We start from the raw sequence: 21,827 nt of genomic DNA on the forward strand, positions 1-21,827 counted from the left end.
AATTCATTAGAATCTAAAATTAAGAATAACCGTCATTAGCTTAGCGTGTTGCTATCTCTTTTCTTTACTCGCGTAGATTTTTTTAGATATTTTCTCTTTTTCTCCGTTGAACGAGATTCCCTCGTAGCTGTAAAGTTAAATTACAAGTGTAATCTCTAATACATATTTGGTTGACAATTCAGAAGTAAGAATTCGAAAACAAGGAAATTAATGAAGAATGCCGTACTAAAGGTTGAATGTTAAAAATATTGAGCAAATAATCTCGGTTAGATTAGATATGCATACGCATACAATGAGTACGACGGTGGAACTTGAAATCTGTTTCGGAACACAGGTGGGTGTAGCTCGGGATTGAAATCTTGTATCTTAGTAATTATTTATTTTGGTAAGGTGTGAATGATAAATGGGCATTAAGAAGCCAATCGTTGAAGTCAAAAATTGCCTGTTTGCTATTCATTGCTAAGATCGGTTGCATAACCTAACACATGACTCCATCCACTTTTAAATACAATTTCATATAACACGAGTTCTTTTACTATGTTTTGCCACTCTTGGCTAACGTGCTTCTTATCAAAATTTCTAGAAGATCATTTAATGTAAAATTGTTTCAAGCTTATACTTCATGAAGCTCGGTAACAACCTAAGCCCACTGGTAGCAAATATTGTCTGATTTGGATCGTTATGTATCGACGTCAGCCTCACAGTTGCACGTCATCCGGTGATTAGCTCTGATACCATTTATTACCGTTCAAACCCACTACTAGTAGATATTGTTGTTACGTATTACCGTAAGCCTCACGATTTTAAAATGTGTGTACTAGAAAGATATTTCCACATAAAAAATGTTTTGCTCTCCTTTCCGACTTGAGATCTCACAAGTTTAGGACTGAGCCACAAAAATAAATGTGCACCTTATTAGTATATGCAGTAACTATAAAAAACTCTTTCCTTATTTAATCATCACAAACTAAGTTGTTAGATTTCACATAATTGGAGAGGGGAACGAAACATTCCTTACAAGGGAGCTAGTAAACGCGTTCTAAAACGTATAATATCTGCTAGTGGCGGACTTGGACTATTATAAATGGTATCAAAGCTAGACACCCGGCAGTGTGTCTGACGGGGGCCCTCAAGAGGAGTGGATTGTTAGATCTCACAGTGGTTGGAGAACCGAACAAAACATTCCTTAAATAAGTGTTGAATTGAAAAACATATATAAAAAAAACTAAATAGTTATGGAACGGAACCTAACCTAACCATTGTTTACGTATATTCATTTTTAGAAGTTTAAAAGATTATTGGTTACGTGTTAGCGAGAAAGATGAAGATTTATATAGAAATAAAGTGAATGGTTAGTAAGATATTCAGTATAAGGGAGGTTAATGAATTAGGTAAAACCAATTTGATGATGATTGTGGAGTTCATATGGAACATCCATGGCATCTTCTTCCTATAAAAACAATATCCATTCTAATTTGTTATGCTTTGCTAGTGAGTTTAGCACTATTAAAAGTTATCAAATTCATTGGCTTTAAATATTCTACGTATCTTTTCATAATATTCTTTACTTAAACGTTCCGTGTTCGGTGTTCGGTGTTTGGTGTCTTGTACTATTCATGTTAACGCGGTATGTAAGAGTTGGGTAATGGGTTGGGTTAAATTATTTTTCGGTCCAAGTTGAGTTGTTTGAGATCCCATGTCGGTGGGGGAGGAGAAGGAAGAATTCTTTTTATAAGGGTGTGGAGATCTCTTCGTAGCAGACCCATTTGAAAAACACTACGAGCAGTGGGTCTGAGCTGTTACAAATGGTGTGCCAGACACCGGGTGATGTATTGCGAGGAGGCTGAGCTTCGAAGGGGGTGGACATGAGACAGTGTGCCAGCAAGGACACTAGGTCTCGAAGAGGGTAGATTGGGTGTAACGGCCTAGATCCACCGCTAGCAGATACTGTTCTTTTTTGGTTTTCCCCTCAAGGCTTTAAAACGCGTCTGTTAGGAGAAGGTTTCCACACCCTTATAAATAGTGGTTTGTTTTACTCCTCAACCAATGTGGGACATCACATTAGGGATCCCACATGGATTGGAGAGGGGAACGAGTGCAAGTAAAGAAGCTGGGCTCCGAAGAGGGGTGGATTATGAGATCCCACATCAGTTAGAGAGGAGAACGAAGCATTTTTTATAAGGGTGTGGAAAGCAGTCGGCTCAGACTCTTACAAGTTGAATCTTTGAAAAATAAAAAATTCAGATCTTTTAATCAAGTACACTCGACAAACTCGAAAATAAGGTCTACAATCTAACCTAACCCAACTCAAACGTTTAAATAAACTTTTTAAAAACCGATTCAATGATCCAGTGGAATCCAACTTGAAAATAGAGTATTAAGTCGTGAACCTAACCCTAACCCTAAAATCATTGGATCATCGAATAGTATGATATTAAATAAGATGCAAATAAGTTGACCCAAACCAAGAATTTAATAATTTTTAGATTTATTATTATTATTATTATTATTATTATTATTTAATAATTTATTGGTAATATAATATTAATTTTGGGGCATTATTTAATTAAATAAACCAAGTCTTTTAAATGGAAACGGGAGAGAATCTCAGTTACATGTTCTGATTCGGTTGGCTTCTAATTTGGACGGCACCGTCACTCCTTACGTTATATACCATTATTTATTTATTTTTTTATTATTCTATTTTCCTCCTAATAATATATTTTATATTTCAATTATTACTTAATTATTTACTCAAAATTTTAAAATAATTAATGTATTGGCCTGCAAGTCCTATTAATTTTACTTTTTGTTGGGATTTAATTAGTGGGAATCTTTCCATATTAATAGGACGAACATTTAGATTCCTATTTTTTACTAATAAATTATAATTATTTTTAAAAAATGCTATAAAATTGTTTTATTTTTATTATTATTATTTTTTTTCTTTTGTCCCAATGATTACTAAATTAATTTAGAACTAAATATATAAAATTAACTTCAACTAATTCAACAAAAATAAATTAAATTAACGTCTGTCTAAATACATAAAAATACCCTTAAACTTTATAATTTATAGGCTTTTAGAATTAAAATATACATATATATATATAAAATAAATCTATTAATTTTAGATAGAAATCGTTAATATTTTATTTTTAAAATACTGTTAATTTTTAATAGTGTTTTAAAAAATACTCTTGAACTTTAAAAACATTCATTAATACTTCTGATATTCATAAAATTTTAAGAGTAGGATTAACATTATTTACCTTTATAAAAAAATTCAAAAAAATTCTCATCATTAATATATGGACGAAAACTGTAGATGGATACTTCATAGATTATCTCTAAACTTTTTTATGTTAATTTTAGAAGTTCAGGAGTATTTTTGAAATATGATACTAACGGTAAAACTATTTTTTTAATTTTTTTAAAAAATTTAAACTTATTTTAAAATTTTTAAAAAGATTTAAAGGTATTTTTAAGTTTTTAATAAAGCTTAAGAATATTAATGAAAATTTCACATTATTTTAATTTTTTTATTAAATTTTTTTAAAGTTTAGGATATTATTGAAAATGTGCGAATATTTTTTTAGATAAAATGTGAAATTGAATAATTTTTATTAATTTAGTCTTTTTTATTGTAATTATTATTATTATTTTTCATTTATAGCATAATGTTGAATTACCCGAATAATAAGACATTATTTAACAAATAGTTGAGTAATTTTTAGAAACTATTTCCTTTTTTTAGTATTTAAGAGAGAAAAAATGCCTTTTTTTTAAAAAAATTTTAACGGCGACTTTTATATTTAAATATTTTCTGAATTAGTTGGAATATTTATGTTTATACAACCACCAATTTATGTTAAAATATATATAATATTAAGAGTCGGAATATTTCATACAACATTATTATAATGACATAATCTAATCCAATAATTTTTCTATAAAAAAATTATATTCTTAATTATTGTTCAATAGTCCACATTAATAAATTCGATCACTACAAGAAATATTAAAAAAATGTAGAAATAGGGTCAACTTTAATGGAAAAATAAATTAAGAAAATTATAAGTAATAAATGTGAGTGGAATTAACCATATAAGAAATTTAAATATACATTACATAAAATTTTTAATTATTAATTAAAAAAAAAGCATTATTTTCACTAACGTTATAAACATTTATTTGAAAGCATATTTAATTTATTTTTAGATGCTTAGGATAATGAATTGGAATCAAACTTTAATGTTAAAATTTGATTAAATGTAACATAAATTCTAGAAAGGAAAATGTTCTATTTTTAGTCCAATAAATATACTTTTCCAAATGTGTATATAATTTTTTAATTTTTTTTAAATTTTAAAATATTGGAAAAAATAGCATTATTTTTATTATTACTTTTTTTTTATTCTGTTCAAATTATATAATGCTTTTGAGTTAAGTTTTTAATTTTTTTAAAAGTTTTTTTAAAATTTTACAAGAATTTTTCTATTGAAATGATGGATGAAAATTCATGTTGTAATAAAAGCGAATATATTTTGAGTTTGAAATAAATTATAGGAATAATTTAATCTTTTGTATAATTGAAAATTGAAATAAAGTTACGAACGATGTGATGAATGTTTTTTAAGTCTTAGATTGAGTTACGTTTATGCGTGAATCTAGTTAGTTAAATCAAGTTTAAGAATTTAGAGATTTAGAATCTAAAACTGAAGAAGAGGATGTTGAAGCCCGTTGTAGCTGATTCGTAGCTGACTCATGGGTCGTGATTGGTTGACCCGTGGATCGACTAAGATCTAATTGAGCCGACACACCTGTAGAATGGTCATGGACGAAGGTGGTAATTAGATGGATCAATTTTTAATATGATTAACAATATAAATGCTTAATAATTTACTTAAGATCATTAATTGAGTAATTAATAATTAATTAAAAGTTAATAAATATAAAAATAAAAAACATCAAATTCATTTAATTTAGTTTATTTAAACTTAATTTTGATAAAGTAAATTAGCTGGTTTGCCCGAGAGGTTAAGGGGGAAGACTTAAAATCTTCTGCACATAAGTGCGCGTGGGTTTGAACCCCACAGCCTTCAAAGAACGTAGGTAACGTCCCCGACAAGAATAATTACTAACATGCATAGGAAGATTAAATGGTCGGTCATATGTTGGGTTTCGGGTTAATGTTTTTAAATCATATCAATGTTTTTCCTTGTTACATGCTTTTTCTACCATTTTTTAATTTTATTTGTATTTAATGCGAAAATCTTGAGAAGTCAACCTGAATCTATTAGTCAATCAATGCATGTGCATGTGAAACCGGTTTTTATTTTATATTATCTTTTACGACTTTACGTCACGGCAAAGGTAAGTAGGCTAAAGAAAGTTCGAGCCTTTAAATTTTCAATATTAGTATCAAACACCACACATAATTAGCTCCACCGTCATCTTTTTAGAAATTATTTATAAAATAATTATATTATGTTATGGAACTATGCTATGTTATCGATTTTGTATGATACATCAACTTTCATGTGTCACGCCATGTAAACTATGTTAATATGTTCGCTCTAACATTAAAAAATCATGTCTCTTAATCATAAAAGATATGACAAGTATTATGTATGTTTCATAGGAACGCTATGTTAGAAAAAGAATGGATGTAGGATTTGCATTATAAGTATATGTCATGTTTTGATGCTACGAGACCTTATGCATTATGTATCTCACGTGCATTGGAATATTTTCTCGTTATGAATAGTACGGCCGCGAGCTTACGATATTTATGTTCGTCATGATATTATGCGGCTCCTTTCCCTCTATGGGGTATGTCTACGAGCTCGCCTAGTATGTTTATGTGTGTATGTGTGAGTCATATATAAAGAAGTACTGCACATTCAACCCTATTTCAACGAAGAAGCAAAATCTAAGACTATTAATTTTTATGAAAAGATAGGTAGTCGATCCGAATATAGCATTATGATAAAATCAATAGGGCTTTATCTTAACCTTTCATAATAATTGAGATATTATCTTATTATATTTAGACATGTTTATAATATTTTCAAAAAGCTAGACATTTCTTAATTGGCTTCTTTATGTGGGCAGGTATATGGTAAGCAATTTTAAAACATTTCTCTATTTAAAACATTTCTGATAATGTGAGTGGATTTGGACTATTACGAATAGTATCAGAGCCAGACACCAGGCGGTGTGCAAGCAAAGACACTGACCCTGAAGGAGAGAGAATTGTGAGACCTTACATCGGTTGGAGACCGAAATGAAGCCTTCCTTATAAGGGTGTGAAGATCTCTCCCTACCAGACACGTGAAATGAAGCCTTCCTTATAAGGGTGTGAAGACCTCTCCCTACCAGACACGTTTTAATTTTAAAATCTTGATGAAAAGATCAGAAGAGAAAGCCTAAACAAGATAATATCTGCGGGTCAACATGTTAACACATAACCACCGATCCTTGATCTCAATAGATGATCCACACAATTTTAACAAAAATTCTAAAGTTACTAAATCATGATATCAAAAGACTTATACTTCTAGTCTATTGCTTTATAACCTGCTCTAGAATCTTTCATTGTCAATAGACATAGTCTGGCCTTACCTTCAAAGAGACCATTAAGAAATCAAAGAAATGCTCCACAAATCTTCAACCAGCAAGATGTGAAAGGCCATAAATGTTTGATTCCGGCAGCACACTTGATTTGTCTGTTCATATTTGACCCACATACTTCCATTCCATTATCAAGGACCCCATCCTATAAAGCCTACAACAAGTGGAGTTTTTGGAGTTTTGACTTAACTCACAAGTTTGTTTCAACTTGGATATTTCCTTTGAAATAATGGATAGCTTCTACCATTGAACTGGTAAAATTATAATGAGCAAGCAACTAAGATATCGTGAAATTCAATCTAATTATGCATTCATTTTACAAGCCAAGCATATAAGTTTTCTAACTCCTCTATGTACAATAATACAACTGATGCTACATATTAATCCAATAATATATGGCTTACAAACAACATTGGAGAAAACTATCATGGTAATGAGGATTAGTATTCCTCCGTCACGTCGGAATCTTCTCCACCGTCGTCTTCATTATCGTCGTCGTCTTCGTCTTCGTCTTCCTCGTCAACTACATTGTTGATCTTAAGTGCCCTATTTGTAATTTTAGTCAATGCCAAAGTTTTGCTTGCTCTCTGTGAGCGTGTACCGGTTGTCCCATTAACATGGGGGATAGAGGTGGGCGACATGGCTTCATCGGAAGATGAAGACTCGTGTTTCACTCGTCTTCTCGAACGTGTAGGTCTGGTACGACAAGGGACTGTTGTTTGTGGAATTTCAACTTCAAAATTGAACTCCAGTTTTAGTTGATCTGTAAGGACATTTGTTTATGAGCACAAAATAACTGGAAAATAGGTCACATCAAAAGCTCTAACAGAAATGCTGTGAATTAGAATGAATGAAAGCTTGGACTATTTTGATAGGCCTTGTCCAACAATTTTTATTTATAATCAGATAACAAAGTGCTAAACTAGGGCTCCCACCTCTCCCAATTCTCAGAAGGGTGCGAAAACAGAAAATAGCAAAAAGATGTTAGAAATCACGGACTTCCACAATAAAAATATATGTGATGAAGCAATAGATAAGCGGTATGGACTCGTTACTCAGTAAATATAACTTAATAAAGTGTTTGTTTGGAGACCTTTTGAACTGTTACCAAACCAAGAAGCAGTAGGCGGACAAGTAAAAATATTTACCTAAAATTAGATGAGCTTGATCTTCTTCAAGATCTGGTTGTTTGTCAATAGCTGTGAGATGCTCCCCCATCCGCTTTAACTCCTTGACAAGATCCTTCTCTGATGATGCAGTTTCAACCACATAACATAGTAGTCTTCTCATTATCCTTATGGCACCTTGTTCCGATGGGCGAAAATGAAGCAACACAAGTACCCGACACAAAGCAGAAACATATGACTTTTGTGCAGGCGTCTTCTTCCCACAGAAGCTTGCAACCTTAAAAAAGTATCAATCAAATGTTAACAAGTCAGAAAACCCCAAAATTCAACTAGATGCAACAGGAAAAGAAAAAAGAAAAAAAGAGTTGAAACATAATATCTCATTACTTATTTCAAGAATTACTGCACTTTGGCACGATTTTTTACAATTTTAGGCAAGAATGAAAGAAAAAAAAGGTAAAAAAAAAAAAACAAAGATGGTAAGCAAATAGACAGAATATTCAAGTTAGTGCAATTCAAAATTATTCAACTAAGAACTTCAGTAAGGTGACACTCATAACTTAAATATTATGAAGCACGAGATAAAGAAAATAAAGAGCAAAGTATCTAAAACAAACACAATTCAATAATGATGAGACATTAAGATTTGAGATCAAATTCATGACCCAAAGAGAGATTGAAAGAAAGGGAGGCAAAGCTCACTGGGTGACAGATGAGAGTGAGAGAAGAGTAGCAGAAAGGCATAGAGCGGGAGCGAGACAAAGGGACAGAGAGCAAGGGATGTAGAAAGATAATAGTGTGAGAGACAGACAGTCAGACAGAAATAGGAGAGAGCAGGAACATACATAGTTTATACTTGACCTAGCTACAAGCCTACATTAAACTGATTCCTCCTCGAGACTAGACCCCCTAGATGGATGGAACAAGTATACAATATCTTGAAGAAGGCCATTGATCCCACCCAACTCCATCAGTTTACACTTTTGCTTAAGATAACGCAGTTAGGAATAATTTGAGCTATCAATCAGCGTTCAAGATTAGGCATTAAACACATCGAAATCCACATGCATACACCTCAAACAAGCTGAAATTACCTCTACGGCTATTCGAATGGCAAGTGCCTCTTCGCTGCAGTCAAGAGGAGGTTTTCTAATACTGTCAGAGACTTCCTGATTTCCCAAACACCCATCTTCATCCTTCCTTTCAGTATCATTCACATATAAAGGAGCCTGCATCATATGCAGCATAAAACGTGATGCTTGGACCACAAGTTTGCGCATATTTCCCACCTCAACAGCAGAACCTCCGATATCACCGTTAATGCCTGGCCACATTGAACGCATAACTGGGACAAAAGCCTCAGATATCCACCTCTGCAAGCATACCACTTATATGAGATTAAATTTTCAAGCCTTTCATGTGTATATAAACGATATTCAGTTGAAGTTAAACTTCCCTAACCTTATGAGCAACTGCGAGGGATGGATAATGCTCAAAGAATACAGAAAGGCATTGTTTCAACCTGATTCAAGACAAGATCAATTGACGTCTTAAATGTTTTTAAATTTTAAGGGTAAATTGTTGGAAAATATAATTGCAGAAGGAACCACCTCTCGAAGTCTTTCTCGCTTGAAAAATAAATATTTACAAGCTTGCTTAGGAGCGGAGGATGCAGAGATGCTGGTATGCTTGGATAGTTTGCACCCAGAAGAAGAACCTTAGCAAAGCCCTCTGCAACAATGGTTTGAACGGACTCAATTTCATTGGTTGCTGAAGAGCTGTACCTTTCTTTGTTGTCAAGTCCAGCGTATAAAAGATCAAGTGAACCCACAGTCAAACTGTCATCTGCTTCAGATAAATTTATAGAACTAAAAGATATCTTATCAAATGAAGACTGCAGGGAGTGGTCTTGTCCCAGAGCCTTGTCAACCTCCTGGGGACCATGCCACATTACAAGATCAAATAATGCCTTGCAGGCCATAATGCTTACTGGGGTCAGCCCCTTGGTGAAGGAATGCCTCAACTGTTTAAGAACTTTCTCATTTGGTCTTTTATCTAGCAATCCAAAGAGGCCAAGACAACGGATGCTAATTCTCTGAACATCTAAATGAACATGTTTTGCCTGCAATACAAAATAAAGTTGGTGAATTGGATAAATGAGTTATGAACTAGATGACGTCAAGACACGAGCTCAACCATTTCAAAAGTAGGAGCAGCCATCATGGTTCAAAGTTGCAGTATGCAATAACAGTTGTCAATATCGAGCAATATGCAAAATCAAACTGCTGTCTACAAAATGTACTTTACCCCTGGAAGCAATATCGACTCCAGTAGTTGAGCAAGTCCTCTGTCTTTTCCATTAATAAAATTCAATGATTTTGCATTTTCCAGAAGAAGACTTGTCACAGCGAGACAGTGCATCCACTGCATACAATTTGCAGTTCTCTCTCTGCATGGTCGAGCAAGCTCTTCAACCACCTCAAGAACAATTTCTTCAAATTCACCAGCAGCAGCATGGACTTTCTTTACCAATCCAGACACAGCAATTGCCCAATCTCTATCTCCTCCAAGATTGATTCCATCCCCAAGAACAACCAAGTTCCCATCATCGTCCACTTCATGATCTGGCAACATATGCAACACTTCCTGCAGAAATGCACCAGCAACCTTCCTATTTGCAGCATCAGAAAAATCGAGCATCGTACCAAGCAAAAGTAGCTGTCTTGATGCAAATCGATAGCTGGAACCTGAAAGTACAGTCATTTTAGGTTGCTAGCAACAAAAATGTACTATATTCTTTATTTATGAGAAAAACTTACCAGCATTAATGTGAGCTTTGACTAAGCCTACATAATCAGAAATTGTGGCAGGAAGAATTTTCTCTAGAAGGTCATTTCTATCAGATGCTTCGGCTGCATATACTGCTGCTTCAGCACCCATGGAAGCTGCAGCATCAGAACCTTTTCCCTACAGAAGATCAGTTTACAAATATCAAATTAGCAACTGATATAAAGTCTGGTATATTGTCATATGTTTAAGACAGCTCTACCCGAGGATGGCTCAATTTAAGGAACTTTATTAAGTTCGTGCATTGGAGTGTTGAAACTCAAATCCAACAAAACAGGGAGGGTATTGAGAGTGAGCGTTGATAAATAAAAACTAATAATAACAAAGATAAAATTAAAATTAAAAAGCAACGAACATTTGAGGGTTAAATTAAATTTTAGTTCATAAACTTTCATAATTATATATGACTGACCTCTAAACTTTAAAGAGTTATAATTACATACTTAAACTTCGAATTGTAGTCACTACCGTTAACACTATGATAGCCCATGTTCTGGGGATTCCTTATCCTGTAAGGTTTGAATCTACAAAGGACCCCGTTTCATGAAAAAGTTCCATCTAGCCTACAAATCTCAAAGGATTTTTCATCCAATATTTGTACACACAGAGATTGAGTACGTCAAGATGGTAGATGCTATAGATATACTTACCTGTGCTTCTGTATGAATATGCTTACAAATGGTTCTCCAGTAAAGAGAAACTTCCGGCTCCATTAATTGTATACTTGAAGTGCAATGTAGTGAGTCACCTAATATCAAGAGTGGGAACCATCATGTTACTACAGCAAGCAAAAACCTAACTCACAGCACAATGAGATTCTTTAATCAAGTTTAATGAGAAAATAAGCCGGGCAGCAATTGAAAGGTTGAAATCACATGAGAAAATTTACTATTCATAAAAATAATAACAATAAATGTTTTTAAATCACACACACTAGGGCGATTCCTCCAGCGAATACAACCACTTCAATAAGCAACGAATTGGAAACATTTACTACAGGGTTGTAACGGGATTCTAATTCAATGTATTCACATGAAGCCAAAAAGTAGAAATAAAAATAAAAATAGTTCCAGTGAGCCTTATCGTTTCCTGAGTTTGAGAAAATAATTCCTGTGAGCCATCTAACTATCAAATGATAGGCATAAGCCAGGAAATCGCGAGAATGATACATTGTTAGATTGGTTAACATGGAACCCATGGAAAGGTACAATCAGAAATATAAAAACCATGAACATTTGGATACTGGACAATCTACACTATACTAACCTTCTATCCCAGAGCTGGAAGTTAGTATATAATGCTGGATACTTTCATCACCATGCAGTTTCAACAAACGAACTCCTAATAAAGCCCCCATAACAGATTCACCAACTCGTTCATAGGTTTCAACATCAAGATACTTGAGCAATTCTACAGGATTGCCATGGCAGCATTTATTAAGCCACTCGTCCGACATCAATTTTAAACACTCCTTTGAAACAGCTTGAGAACGATCAGCAAGTCCTCTCTGTAAAATTATCGTTCTTTGTTTGATGCTATTAAGAAAAGCACACACACAAGTATTTAAGTAATATAATTCTTGCACAGATTAATAAGGGAGAGTAGAGATGTTAAAGGTGTCTAAGATGGGGGGGAAATCCCCATCCAACCTGGATCCTTATTCGAATGGTATAAGAAAATGAAGGTTCTTCCTATATAGATTAGGATTATAATAAGAACAAGAATAAAGGAAAAGAGGGGGAGCTCTTTTCAGTCCACTGCATTCGTTTATTCTCTCTGAGAAGAAATTAACTGAAGGGAGTTCCATGATTAAGTATAAGACATAAGAAATTCGTTAAATTCTTTCACTCGAATCAAATTTACCTGAGACTTTGAAGAGGAAACTTATTAGCCAATACGCAATATGCCGCTTTGCGAACAGACTCACTCACATCCAAGGTGCAATCGATTATCACTTCCAAAGTCGCATTAGAAGGTGGTAATGATAGTAAAACTGTCTTCCTGACCTCCTGCAAACAATTATATTGAGCCACTGGCATTGAAGGCACTCTTCTTGATATAATTATAACAATTTGGTAAGTGTGAAACAAGATTGAATATATTATTTAAAGGCATCAACGAATTATGAATGCGCAAAGTGCAACCAACATGATACATCCTTAGCCATCGAGGAGGCAAGAGTAGATGAATAGCCACAGGCACCCAAACAGATGCTTAAAGTTTTCTTTATAGGCAAAAAGTAATGGGAAACACATCAAAGTGACAAAAACAGAAGGTCTATATGTGGGGTTAGGTTTGTATGTATACCAAAACAATTTAAGCCAGTTAAAATACTCACCGCATTTTGTTCCACAGGGATCATCTCAAGAAATAAATTGAGGATGTCACTGTTTTCAATATCATTTGCGAAACGTGAAAGAGCACGAACTGCAAACATACGGATTAAAGGAACCTTGTCCAGCACTCGTATCTTCATGTGGTCTATAACTTCATCCCAGAGTTCATTGCTGACTTCTGCATCATCTGGTAGCCGCATGATGATCTATAAATCGTAATCTCAGTCAACAATAAAGTTACAATGAAAATTTGCAACGTTTAAATTCAACTACAGCCTACCACCAGTCAACTAAGAGTGGTGTGAATAAATATTCAGTAAAGAAATCGAATAATTCAATTCAGTTACCATGAACAAGAGAATCAGACACTTGAAATCTGAAAACATTTCTTGATTCGCGAATTTACTTTAGCAGTAACAAAACTATTCAAAATACTCGAAGTCGTCGGGTAGACTTCCCAATTTTAGTTCGCAGATTCTCTGACAAAATCTAGCGTATCGATTAAAGCAGCAAGTAGACAATGAAATGAAATTTAACAGCCAGATAGAAATTTCAAATTTCCAAATTATTTCACAATCGTGCCAATCAATTGCATTGAGCTCTAGACAGCTAACATATAGCAAGGAATAACTCGATCATACGATCTATTAAAACAAAAAAACAAAAGCAAACCTAACGCCACATCAATTTTCCGACTCCGAACAAGAAACTACAACGTAATTTAGGATCTCACCTCAGAAACAATCTGGCACGCGCGGAACCTGACAGACTTATTTGCAGCGCCTGATGCAACGAGAAGAAACTTCAGAAACTCATCCAAGAACTCATCAGCATGCGAAGCAAAATTGGGGTCTCTAGCAGTGGCTAAAAGGGAAATGAAGCGGACAACACGCTCAGCAGAGGAAATTCTACGGTTGAAACTGAAGAGAGGGGTCAGAATTTTGGAAAACGCGGTAAAGAACTCCAAAGGAGACTTGGATTTCGAACGTAGAGCGCATAGCTCCTTGAGCTTGCGGTTGTGCGTGGCGTTTGATGACCGAACTTCGTCGAGGATTTTCGCTATTTTCTGAGACAATCGATCCTGTGCTTCAATAATTTCTCCCGCCATAGGCGATTCTCTCTTAGAAACTCCCATGATCTGCCCTTACCCTCCCCCGTGAAAGTGGAGCTGCTGAGATTTCATGTTTTGAATTCGAGCGGGAGCGGGAGCATGGAGCTGACGGCTTCATGGGCCGCACTCTTATTGGGCCTTCGTATTATGTAATGGGCTAGAGTCGTAGTGTAAATCTCAGTTTCATTATTGGGCTGATTTCAGGCCCAGACTCTTGGCCCAACTTCCAGCTAAACTATTTTCCTAGAATTTTGATCTAGGTCATAAAACAAACGTTGACCAATAGTTTGTGATATTTTTGTAATAATTTCTTAGTACCAAATCCATGAAAAAGGTTGGCGACAAGGTGATAAACAAAGCAATTGAAAGTTTGAACACGAGAGGGGAACGAGCATCATTGTGAGATCAATTGAGGAGGAGAACGAAACATTTGTTATGAGGGTGTGAAAACCTTTCCATAACACACGTGTTTTAAAACTTTAAGGGAAAGCCCAAATAGGACAATATCTGCTAGCGGTGAACTTGGAGTATTACAAATGGTATCAAGGTCAGACACCAAGACCCAAAAAGGACAATATCTGCTAGCGGTGGGTTTGGTCATTACAAATGGTATCAAAGTCAGACACCAGATGATGTGCCAGCAAGAAATATGAGCCCTAAAGGCAAGTGGACACGCGTGATGTGCTAGCAAGGATGCTGGACCCAAAAGGGGTGTATTAGGGATCCCACATCGATTGAAAAATGAAACAAGTGCCAGTGAGGACTTGGGCCTCGAAGGTTGGGAAGAAGAACAAAACATTGTTTATAAGGGTGTAAAAACTTTTCTGTAACAGACATGTTTTAAAAATTTTGAGAGGAAGTCCAAAAGAGAAAACTCAAAGAGGACAATATCGGCTAACAGTGGGCTTGAGATATTACAAATGGTATCAAGGTTAGACACCAAGACCCAAAAAGGACAATATTGGTTAGCGGTGGGTTTGGGTCATTACAAATGGTATTAAAGTCAAATACCATATGATGTGCCAGCAAGAAATATGAGCCCTAAAGGGAAGTGGACACGAGGTGACGTGCTAGCAAGGATGCTGGACCCAAAAGGGGTGTATTAGGGGTCCCACATCGATTGAAAAATGAAACAAGTGTCAGCGATGACGTTGGGCCTCGAAGATTGAGAAGGAGAACGAAACATTGTTTATAGGGGTGTAGAAACTCTCCTTAACACACGTTTTAAAAAACTTGAGAGGAAGTCCAAAAGAGAAAACTCAAAGAGGACAATATCGGCTAACGGTGGACTTGGGGCATTACAAATGGTATCAATGTCAAACACCAGGACCCAAAAATGATAAGATCTGCTAGCAGTGGACTTGGGTCATTACAAATGGTATCAAAGTCAGACACACCAGACAATGTGCTAGCAAGAAATGTGAGCTCTAAAGGGAAGTGGACACGAGGTGATGTGGTAGCAAGGACGCTAGATCCAAAAGGGGTGAATTGGGGGTTCCACATCGATTGAAAAATGAGACAAGTGCCAGCGAGGACGTTGGACTTTGAAGGTCGAAAAGGAGAACGAAACATTTATTAAATAACATTTTTAATAATATATATAGTTTCAACTTAACAATTTCGAAAGTATTATTATTAAAAAAAAAATACATTTTTAATACCATTAATATATATAGTTTCTTTTTAAAATTTTATTTATTTATTCTCCGACTACTTTTAAAAAATAATTTTTAAAGTATTCATTTAAATTTTGTAAAATTTAATTAAAGGTTTGAAAATAATTAAATAAATGTTTTATGAATTAATATTTTATTTTTACTTAAACAAAAGTCTCGACCAACTCTAACTAACTCAATTCAAAAAAATTTATTATCCTAGAGTTGAGTTCATTATTTAATAAATGTTATTTGAGTAAAAAAAAATGTACTAACCAAATGATTACGGTTAAGTCTAAAAAATGTCTCAACCCACTCTAACTCAATCTATAAACACTCCTTCTCGTCAAAATTGGTCCCTTCGCCCAATGTGGCTACTCTTCTGGCTACAATATTGTCTCTGTTCCTTTTACTTCTTAGGTTAGAAATATTATCACGAGAGCCAAGGCAGCATCGTCGCTAAGCGACAATCCCTCTATAGTTTTCGATGGGCAAGAAAGTGTTTCTTTACACCTCTTCCGAACCAGGTTGTTGACATTTTCACGAAAAGTATTTCTCGACCTCTCTTTGAATTTTTCAGATCCAAGTTCGTTCAAAACTGACGCTTAGTTGGTGGGATGTTAAAGATATTTAGTAATAAATTATAGTTTACCATATATATCATCGCTTTGGAGTGAGATGTTAAGGATATTTAGTAATAAATTATAGTTTACTATATATATCATCGCTCAGTACAGTGGGATGTTAAAAATATTTAATAATAAATTATAGTTTACCATATATATCATATTTGATATTTTATTATAAGACAAATATATAGATATTTGCCTTTTTACCATAGGTATATCATTGGGATGTTAAAGATATTTAATAATAAATTATAGTTTATCATATATATCATATTTGATATTTTATTATAAGGCAAATATGATAGATATCTCTCGATTTATTGTTATTTTCATTTATTACTCTTTTCATATCGTTTTAAGTTATTTGATTATAAATAAGATCACTTTCAGATCATCTAGGTTAGGTGGATTAATCAAACATTATAAAAAACTTACGTTTAAATCGAAGAATGTGATACGAATGTGTGATTCGGACCTCAAATGTGAAAAGAGTTTAAGATTAAGGAGAAGAGTAAAGTGTTTAAAACCCAATAACGTGGAACATCGTATCCCCATAAATTCCAACCAATCTTCGCACGCCCCTTAATTCTTTCTCCCATGCCATTACCATCCTTCTCCTTCAACCCCTTCCCCGACCGGAAGAGCCCAACGCCGACACAACCCACCGTCGCCGCCGACGACTTAGCGGCGGAGAAGGCGGCGGCCTGGGCATGGTACCATCATGGGTCCGGCTCCGAATCCAAGCCCATGCGGGAATTCGGCCTCACCAGGCCCGTCTCTGTCCCCAAGCCCTCTCGCTACAGGCTCGAGGCCATAAGAATCGCCCAAAATTTCTTTCAGGACAATTCACAAACACCTTGTCTGCATAATTCTCTTCTCGACAGCTACGAAGTCGCGAGCATTTCTAGGCGCATATCTGACTTACTAGACCCCACTGATCGTAACAATTTTAGCCTTAGGAGCTTCGAATCTGAAATTTTGGATCTGGGTCGAGAAATTGAGAGGAAATCCACCAAGCCCAAGAAATTTGGAGGCTTTTGGCGCAGACGGTCCGTGATGTGCGGCAAAATTGAGGATGTGGCTATTGGCAGCCTCGTCCGGCCGCCGGGAAAACAACAGCAAAGGCCGACATGACGGTGGTGCACCGCCATACTCGATGATCTGTAAGTTTAGTTCATAATCGGTCCGTAAATTGTAATTTTTGATCCCTTAAATCCGCAAATTTAATTGTAATATCTAATTTCTCCCATTTATAAACTTAATGAGCGTACGAGTAGTTGGTATAGTCATTCAATTGCGTATTTACTTTATTACACAACTGGAGACCTATCATATTCTAAATGTAATGATGAATATTATCCCTTTAATTTTGTTACAACGAGAGACTTAATTCTAAATTTTAAAGTATTTATTATTTCTAAGTTTTCGCTATTATATCACAATTTATATATTATAATTTAGGGTCTCCAAATTTATTTCAATATAAAAATACTTGTAAATCTCTAAATTGATAATTTTTATTATTTTATAATGCGAATTTTTAAAGGAGTTGTTTTTACCTGTTGAATTTATTTTTTTAATGATAGATTGATATATGTTTGTTTGTGAATTTTTAATATCTCTTATCTGAGATTATATCAAATAATTACGAAGGATAGATAAATAAAAAAAAATTTAAAAAAGTTCACCACCTGACAACCCAACCAAAAATGGAGAGTTATGTTGGGTAAAAAAAAATCTCTCAACTCAACCAACTCGGACCATGTACACCCCTACTGTGTGATTTGTGGTTACCCTCTCCAATTGATATCAATCTACCTCGCCTAACGTTCTTGTTGGCACTCGTTCTTCTATTGTGAACTCTCACGTCGGTTGAAGAGGGGGAACGAAATATTATTTATAAAGATACGAAAACCTCTCTATAATAGACACGTTTTGAAAAAGTTTGAGGGAAAAATTGGAAGAGACGATATCGGGGAGGAGTTGGGTTAGGTTGTTATATTAAATTTAAAAATAAAAACTAAAATAAAAAGATAAGGTACAAATTAGTCATGCATTGTTGGCTGTTTGGTCTGGTTTCCACGTAAGATGGGTTGGAAACACTCCACGAAGCAATTTAATGTCACCTCACCTGTCACGAGTTTTTGTCCATATAAACCATGGGATAAAGATCACATTGTTGATCAACCAGCAATGGATTCTAAGATGGTGATACACAAAGGCGGCTGCCACTGCAAGAGAGTAAGATGGGAGGTGGAAGCAGCGGCCAGTGTGACAGCTTGGGAGTGCAATTGTTCGGACTGCTACATGAGAGGCAACACCCATTTCACTGTGCCGGCTGCAAGGTTCAAGCTTTTAGGAGACTCCGACAACTTCGTTTCCACCTACACTTTTGGTACTCATATTGCCAACCACACGTTTTGCAAAGTTTGTGGCATCACTTCCTTTTACCATTCGCGATCAACCCCAGATGGGGTTTCAGTTACTTTTAGATGTGTTCATCCTGGGACGTTGGCCCATGTTGAAATTAAGAAGTTTGATGGCAAAAATTGGGAGGCAGCTCGTCGTCCACAACGATCATGAACGTGTTGTGGGAGAGGGAGTACCTATACTTCTGAATCGACAGGAAGAGTATTTTAAGCCGTCATAGACGACGGAGATAAAAACAATATACCAAATACGTTAGAGATTCAACTAAGCGTGGGAGGATATTGCATATGTCAAGGACGGATACAAATTCATACGTCGATTTGGGATCACAGCATTGTTAAGATCGATACCAGTTGTTAGCTTTAATACCAATTATTATGGAGAGAAAATATAAGGAGAAATATTGGCTAAAGGTTTTATTATTGATGACTTCATGTATGTACAACAAGACAGAACAAGACAGAATAGAGAACAGTATTGCTGGTTTTACCAAATATCTATCATATATATCTTTATCATATCTTTACGAAATATCTTTCAATTATATCATATCTAGGGACTAGACTCCATATCCCAACAAGCATAACAAGCATGTCGTGATCATTTCACGACATTTTCTTTTGAGTGAGCGTGGTAGAACCTACATTTAAAAAAAAAAAATGAGAACATAAACTTTATTTCATCGCTATGAAATTTAAATATGTATAATGGAATATATTATAAATTAAATGATAATAATTTATAACATAAAACATGTTCATAATTTAATTAACAATAGTTAGAGATTCAAGTGATAACTTTATGTCTTCTAGCATTAAAAATAAAAAGATAAATTAATCGGGGACTCGAACATTTTGGTACCCCTTCTTGAAACGACGTCGACCTTGTATAAATTCTATAAATGTGCGACTCCCAACAACTTAGCCTCTCGAAATTTAATAAGATTGGAAAAGCATAGACCCCTGGAATGCAATTACCAACATTTCCACCACCTTTTATATATTCGTGTATATGCCCTGTGACGCACAGCCCCTTGCCCTCCCAACTCTCACCTTGTAATAATATATTAAACCTATGCTCAAGTTAGGTCTTCTCTCCTCCAACATTGTTCAAGAACACGATCTCACACTCATAGACAGACCTTTGTGAAGAACCCCTATTTAAATAGAGAATAGGACAGTGAGTAGGGAGATATGCTGATAATGAGAATTATATTCTCTGTCGTGAGGATAGAGATTAAAATAAGAGATAAAGGATGAAGAATGCTTCGTATCTCTGTTTTATGGACATCTCTATACAGAAATGACTCTTCGTGCCTGAGTTGAATTGGGCTGTAATAATATAACAAGTTTATATGAGATAGGGTATGGTGTAAAAGTTGTGTGCCCCCAAATTCATTTTAGTTAAGGTTTAATTAGAGGGTGGAAGAATGAGTCAATGCATTGTCATCCTAATTAATTAGCCTTCTTCCATGGCTTCTATCAATTCTATAAGCTATCAAACCTTATCTACTTTTCATCATTAATTTTTTATGCACGTTTTGCATAGTTTCTTTAGCCTTTCCGTTTCGGGCTTCCACTTAATGCTAGGGAAGGTTTTCATATCTTATAAACTTTATAAGGAATGTTTCGTGCTCCTCCCCAACCAACATGGGATCTCACAATCCACCTCCTTCAAGGTCCAACGTTCTCGCCGACACTTGTACTCCTCTCCAATCGATGCGGGGTCTTACAATCCACCCACCTTCGAGACCCAGCATCCTTGCTGACACTTGTGCCCCTCTCCAATGGATGTGGGATCTCATAAGAAATACGCTAGAATGTTGGATGAAAAAGTCGACATGGTGTAACTAAGACACTGACCTAGATTAAGCCTAAATGAATGATGTTGTGTCACGTCAACTTTTCAACTAACATTGTAACAAATTTGCTATTATTTAGGTAGTTTTGAAATGTTTATAAAAAGTGAAAGTTAATATTGCAACTTTTAAAAAACAAGAATATTTGTGAGACTCGAGTAAAGATAGATACATGAATGAACCAAACCACATCTAAATGACAGTGATCTTGAGAATAGAATGACTAAAAAAGGCTTAGCCAATAAGGTGTATATTTCTTTTTGACGACTCAATCATAGAGACTTTAAAATTAAGAGCAATACTATGTTCGATAACCTACTGATAATTTTCCTAGAAACATGTGAGTGAGGACAAAACTCGTGTTGATTCGTGGGAATAGTCTTCACTCTTAAAAGCAAAAAATAAGTAACATAATCTATGGTGCTAAAATCTAGATTTTGAACCGAGCTTCCAACGGGTCATAATCTAACGCGAAAATTATTCAATTATTGGGCAAATTTGGTTAAAAAATGGAGCCGCTTATCCTAAGCCACAAGGAGTGTTCATTTATTATTTATGAACAGTAGTGGGCATGGCCGTCCAAACTAAATTAGAATGCCCATTTTCTTAATTAATATTCCACTAATTACAATTAACGTATAATTATAATACGTATTATTTGTCAATGAATTTTCATGACCTGGCACTCACCCAATAAAAACAAAGCCAAGTGGCAATTAGCCAGTCAGCAATGTGCTGTGTCATTTCCAATTGTAATATTTTAATTTCTGAATTATTATTATTATCTAATGCCTTGTTTTTCCATTGGCTTGCTTTTGTGAACCACTAATTATATTTGGCTTTTCAATTTCTTAACCAAAAAAAAATATATATATATATATTAAATTAAATTAAGCCTTTTTATTATCTTTCATAAATAAAAATAAAAACTAAATTAATAAAAATACTTTTTCAACCCACTGTGAAAGTACATTCGTACCCTAAAAAAAATTAAAAGTTTAAATCTTTTTTATCGTTAAGAAAAATGATTTATGAGATGTAAATAAATTGTTATTTATATATTACGATAATAATAATAATTTTTTTTTTTTAAGTTAAAGGTTAAAAAGGGTATTTTTAAAACAATATCCAATTAAATATTTTTATTTTTATTTTTACGACGGTATTTTTTTTATATTAACTCCTAAAAAAATGAGTT

General features: G+C 34.6%; 2 protein-coding genes and 1 pseudogene across 2 annotated transcripts; 2 read left to right on the plus strand and 1 right to left on the minus strand.

The window, feature by feature from the left end:
• Positions 1 to 6,896: 6,896 nt before the first annotated feature.
• On the minus strand, positions 6,897 to 14,099 carry LOC111795795 (condensin complex subunit 3-like). The gene is made up of 12 exons (XM_023678383.1): positions 13,680 to 14,099; positions 12,949 to 13,152; positions 12,474 to 12,619; positions 11,877 to 12,145; positions 11,261 to 11,358; positions 10,583 to 10,730; positions 10,071 to 10,510; positions 9,374 to 9,885; positions 9,225 to 9,285; positions 8,858 to 9,136; positions 7,785 to 8,040; positions 6,897 to 7,399 (listed from the first exon to the last, which is right to left on the minus strand). The coding sequence occupies exons 1-12, from the start codon at positions 14,079 to 14,081 to the stop codon at positions 7,077 to 7,079; spliced, it is 3,138 nt and encodes a 1,045-aa protein (XP_023534151.1). The 5' UTR covers positions 14,082 to 14,099; the 3' UTR covers positions 6,897 to 7,076.
• Positions 14,100 to 16,938: 2,839 nt separating this feature from the next.
• On the plus strand, positions 16,939 to 17,475 carry LOC111801939. Its single transcript, XM_023686219.1, has one exon. It carries the CDS (start codon positions 16,939 to 16,941, stop codon positions 17,473 to 17,475), a length of 537 nt encoding a protein of 178 aa, XP_023541987.1.
• Positions 17,476 to 18,456: 981 nt separating this feature from the next.
• LOC111779320 lies at positions 18,457 to 19,163 on the plus strand (annotated as a pseudogene).
• The last annotated feature ends 2,664 nt before the right edge of the window (positions 19,164 to 21,827 follow it).

This window comes from Cucurbita pepo, chromosome LG01 (assembly GCF_002806865.2).
Source record: "Cucurbita pepo subsp. pepo cultivar mu-cu-16 chromosome LG01, ASM280686v2, whole genome shotgun sequence".
Taxonomy (NCBI): Eukaryota; Viridiplantae; Streptophyta; class Magnoliopsida; order Cucurbitales; family Cucurbitaceae; genus Cucurbita; species Cucurbita pepo.

Bases quoted from the DNA above. Each gene is read 5' to 3' on its own strand.
- LOC111795795 (XM_023678383.1), bottom strand. From the start codon at position 14,081: ATGGGAGTTTCTAAGAGAGAATCGCCTATGGCGGGAGAAATTATTGAA. The intron at 12,146-12,473 runs GTAAATTTGATT...TTTTCTTAATAG, and splicing joins TTTCCTCTTCAAAGTCTCAG to CATCAAACAAAGAACGATAA. The intron at 10,511-10,582 runs GTAAGTTTTTCT...CTGTACTTTCAG, and splicing joins CAAAGCTCACATTAATGCTG to GTTCCAGCTATCGATTTGCA.
- LOC111801939 (XM_023686219.1), top strand. From the start codon at position 16,939: ATGCCATTACCATCCTTCTCCTTCAACCCCTTCCCCGACCGGAAGAGC.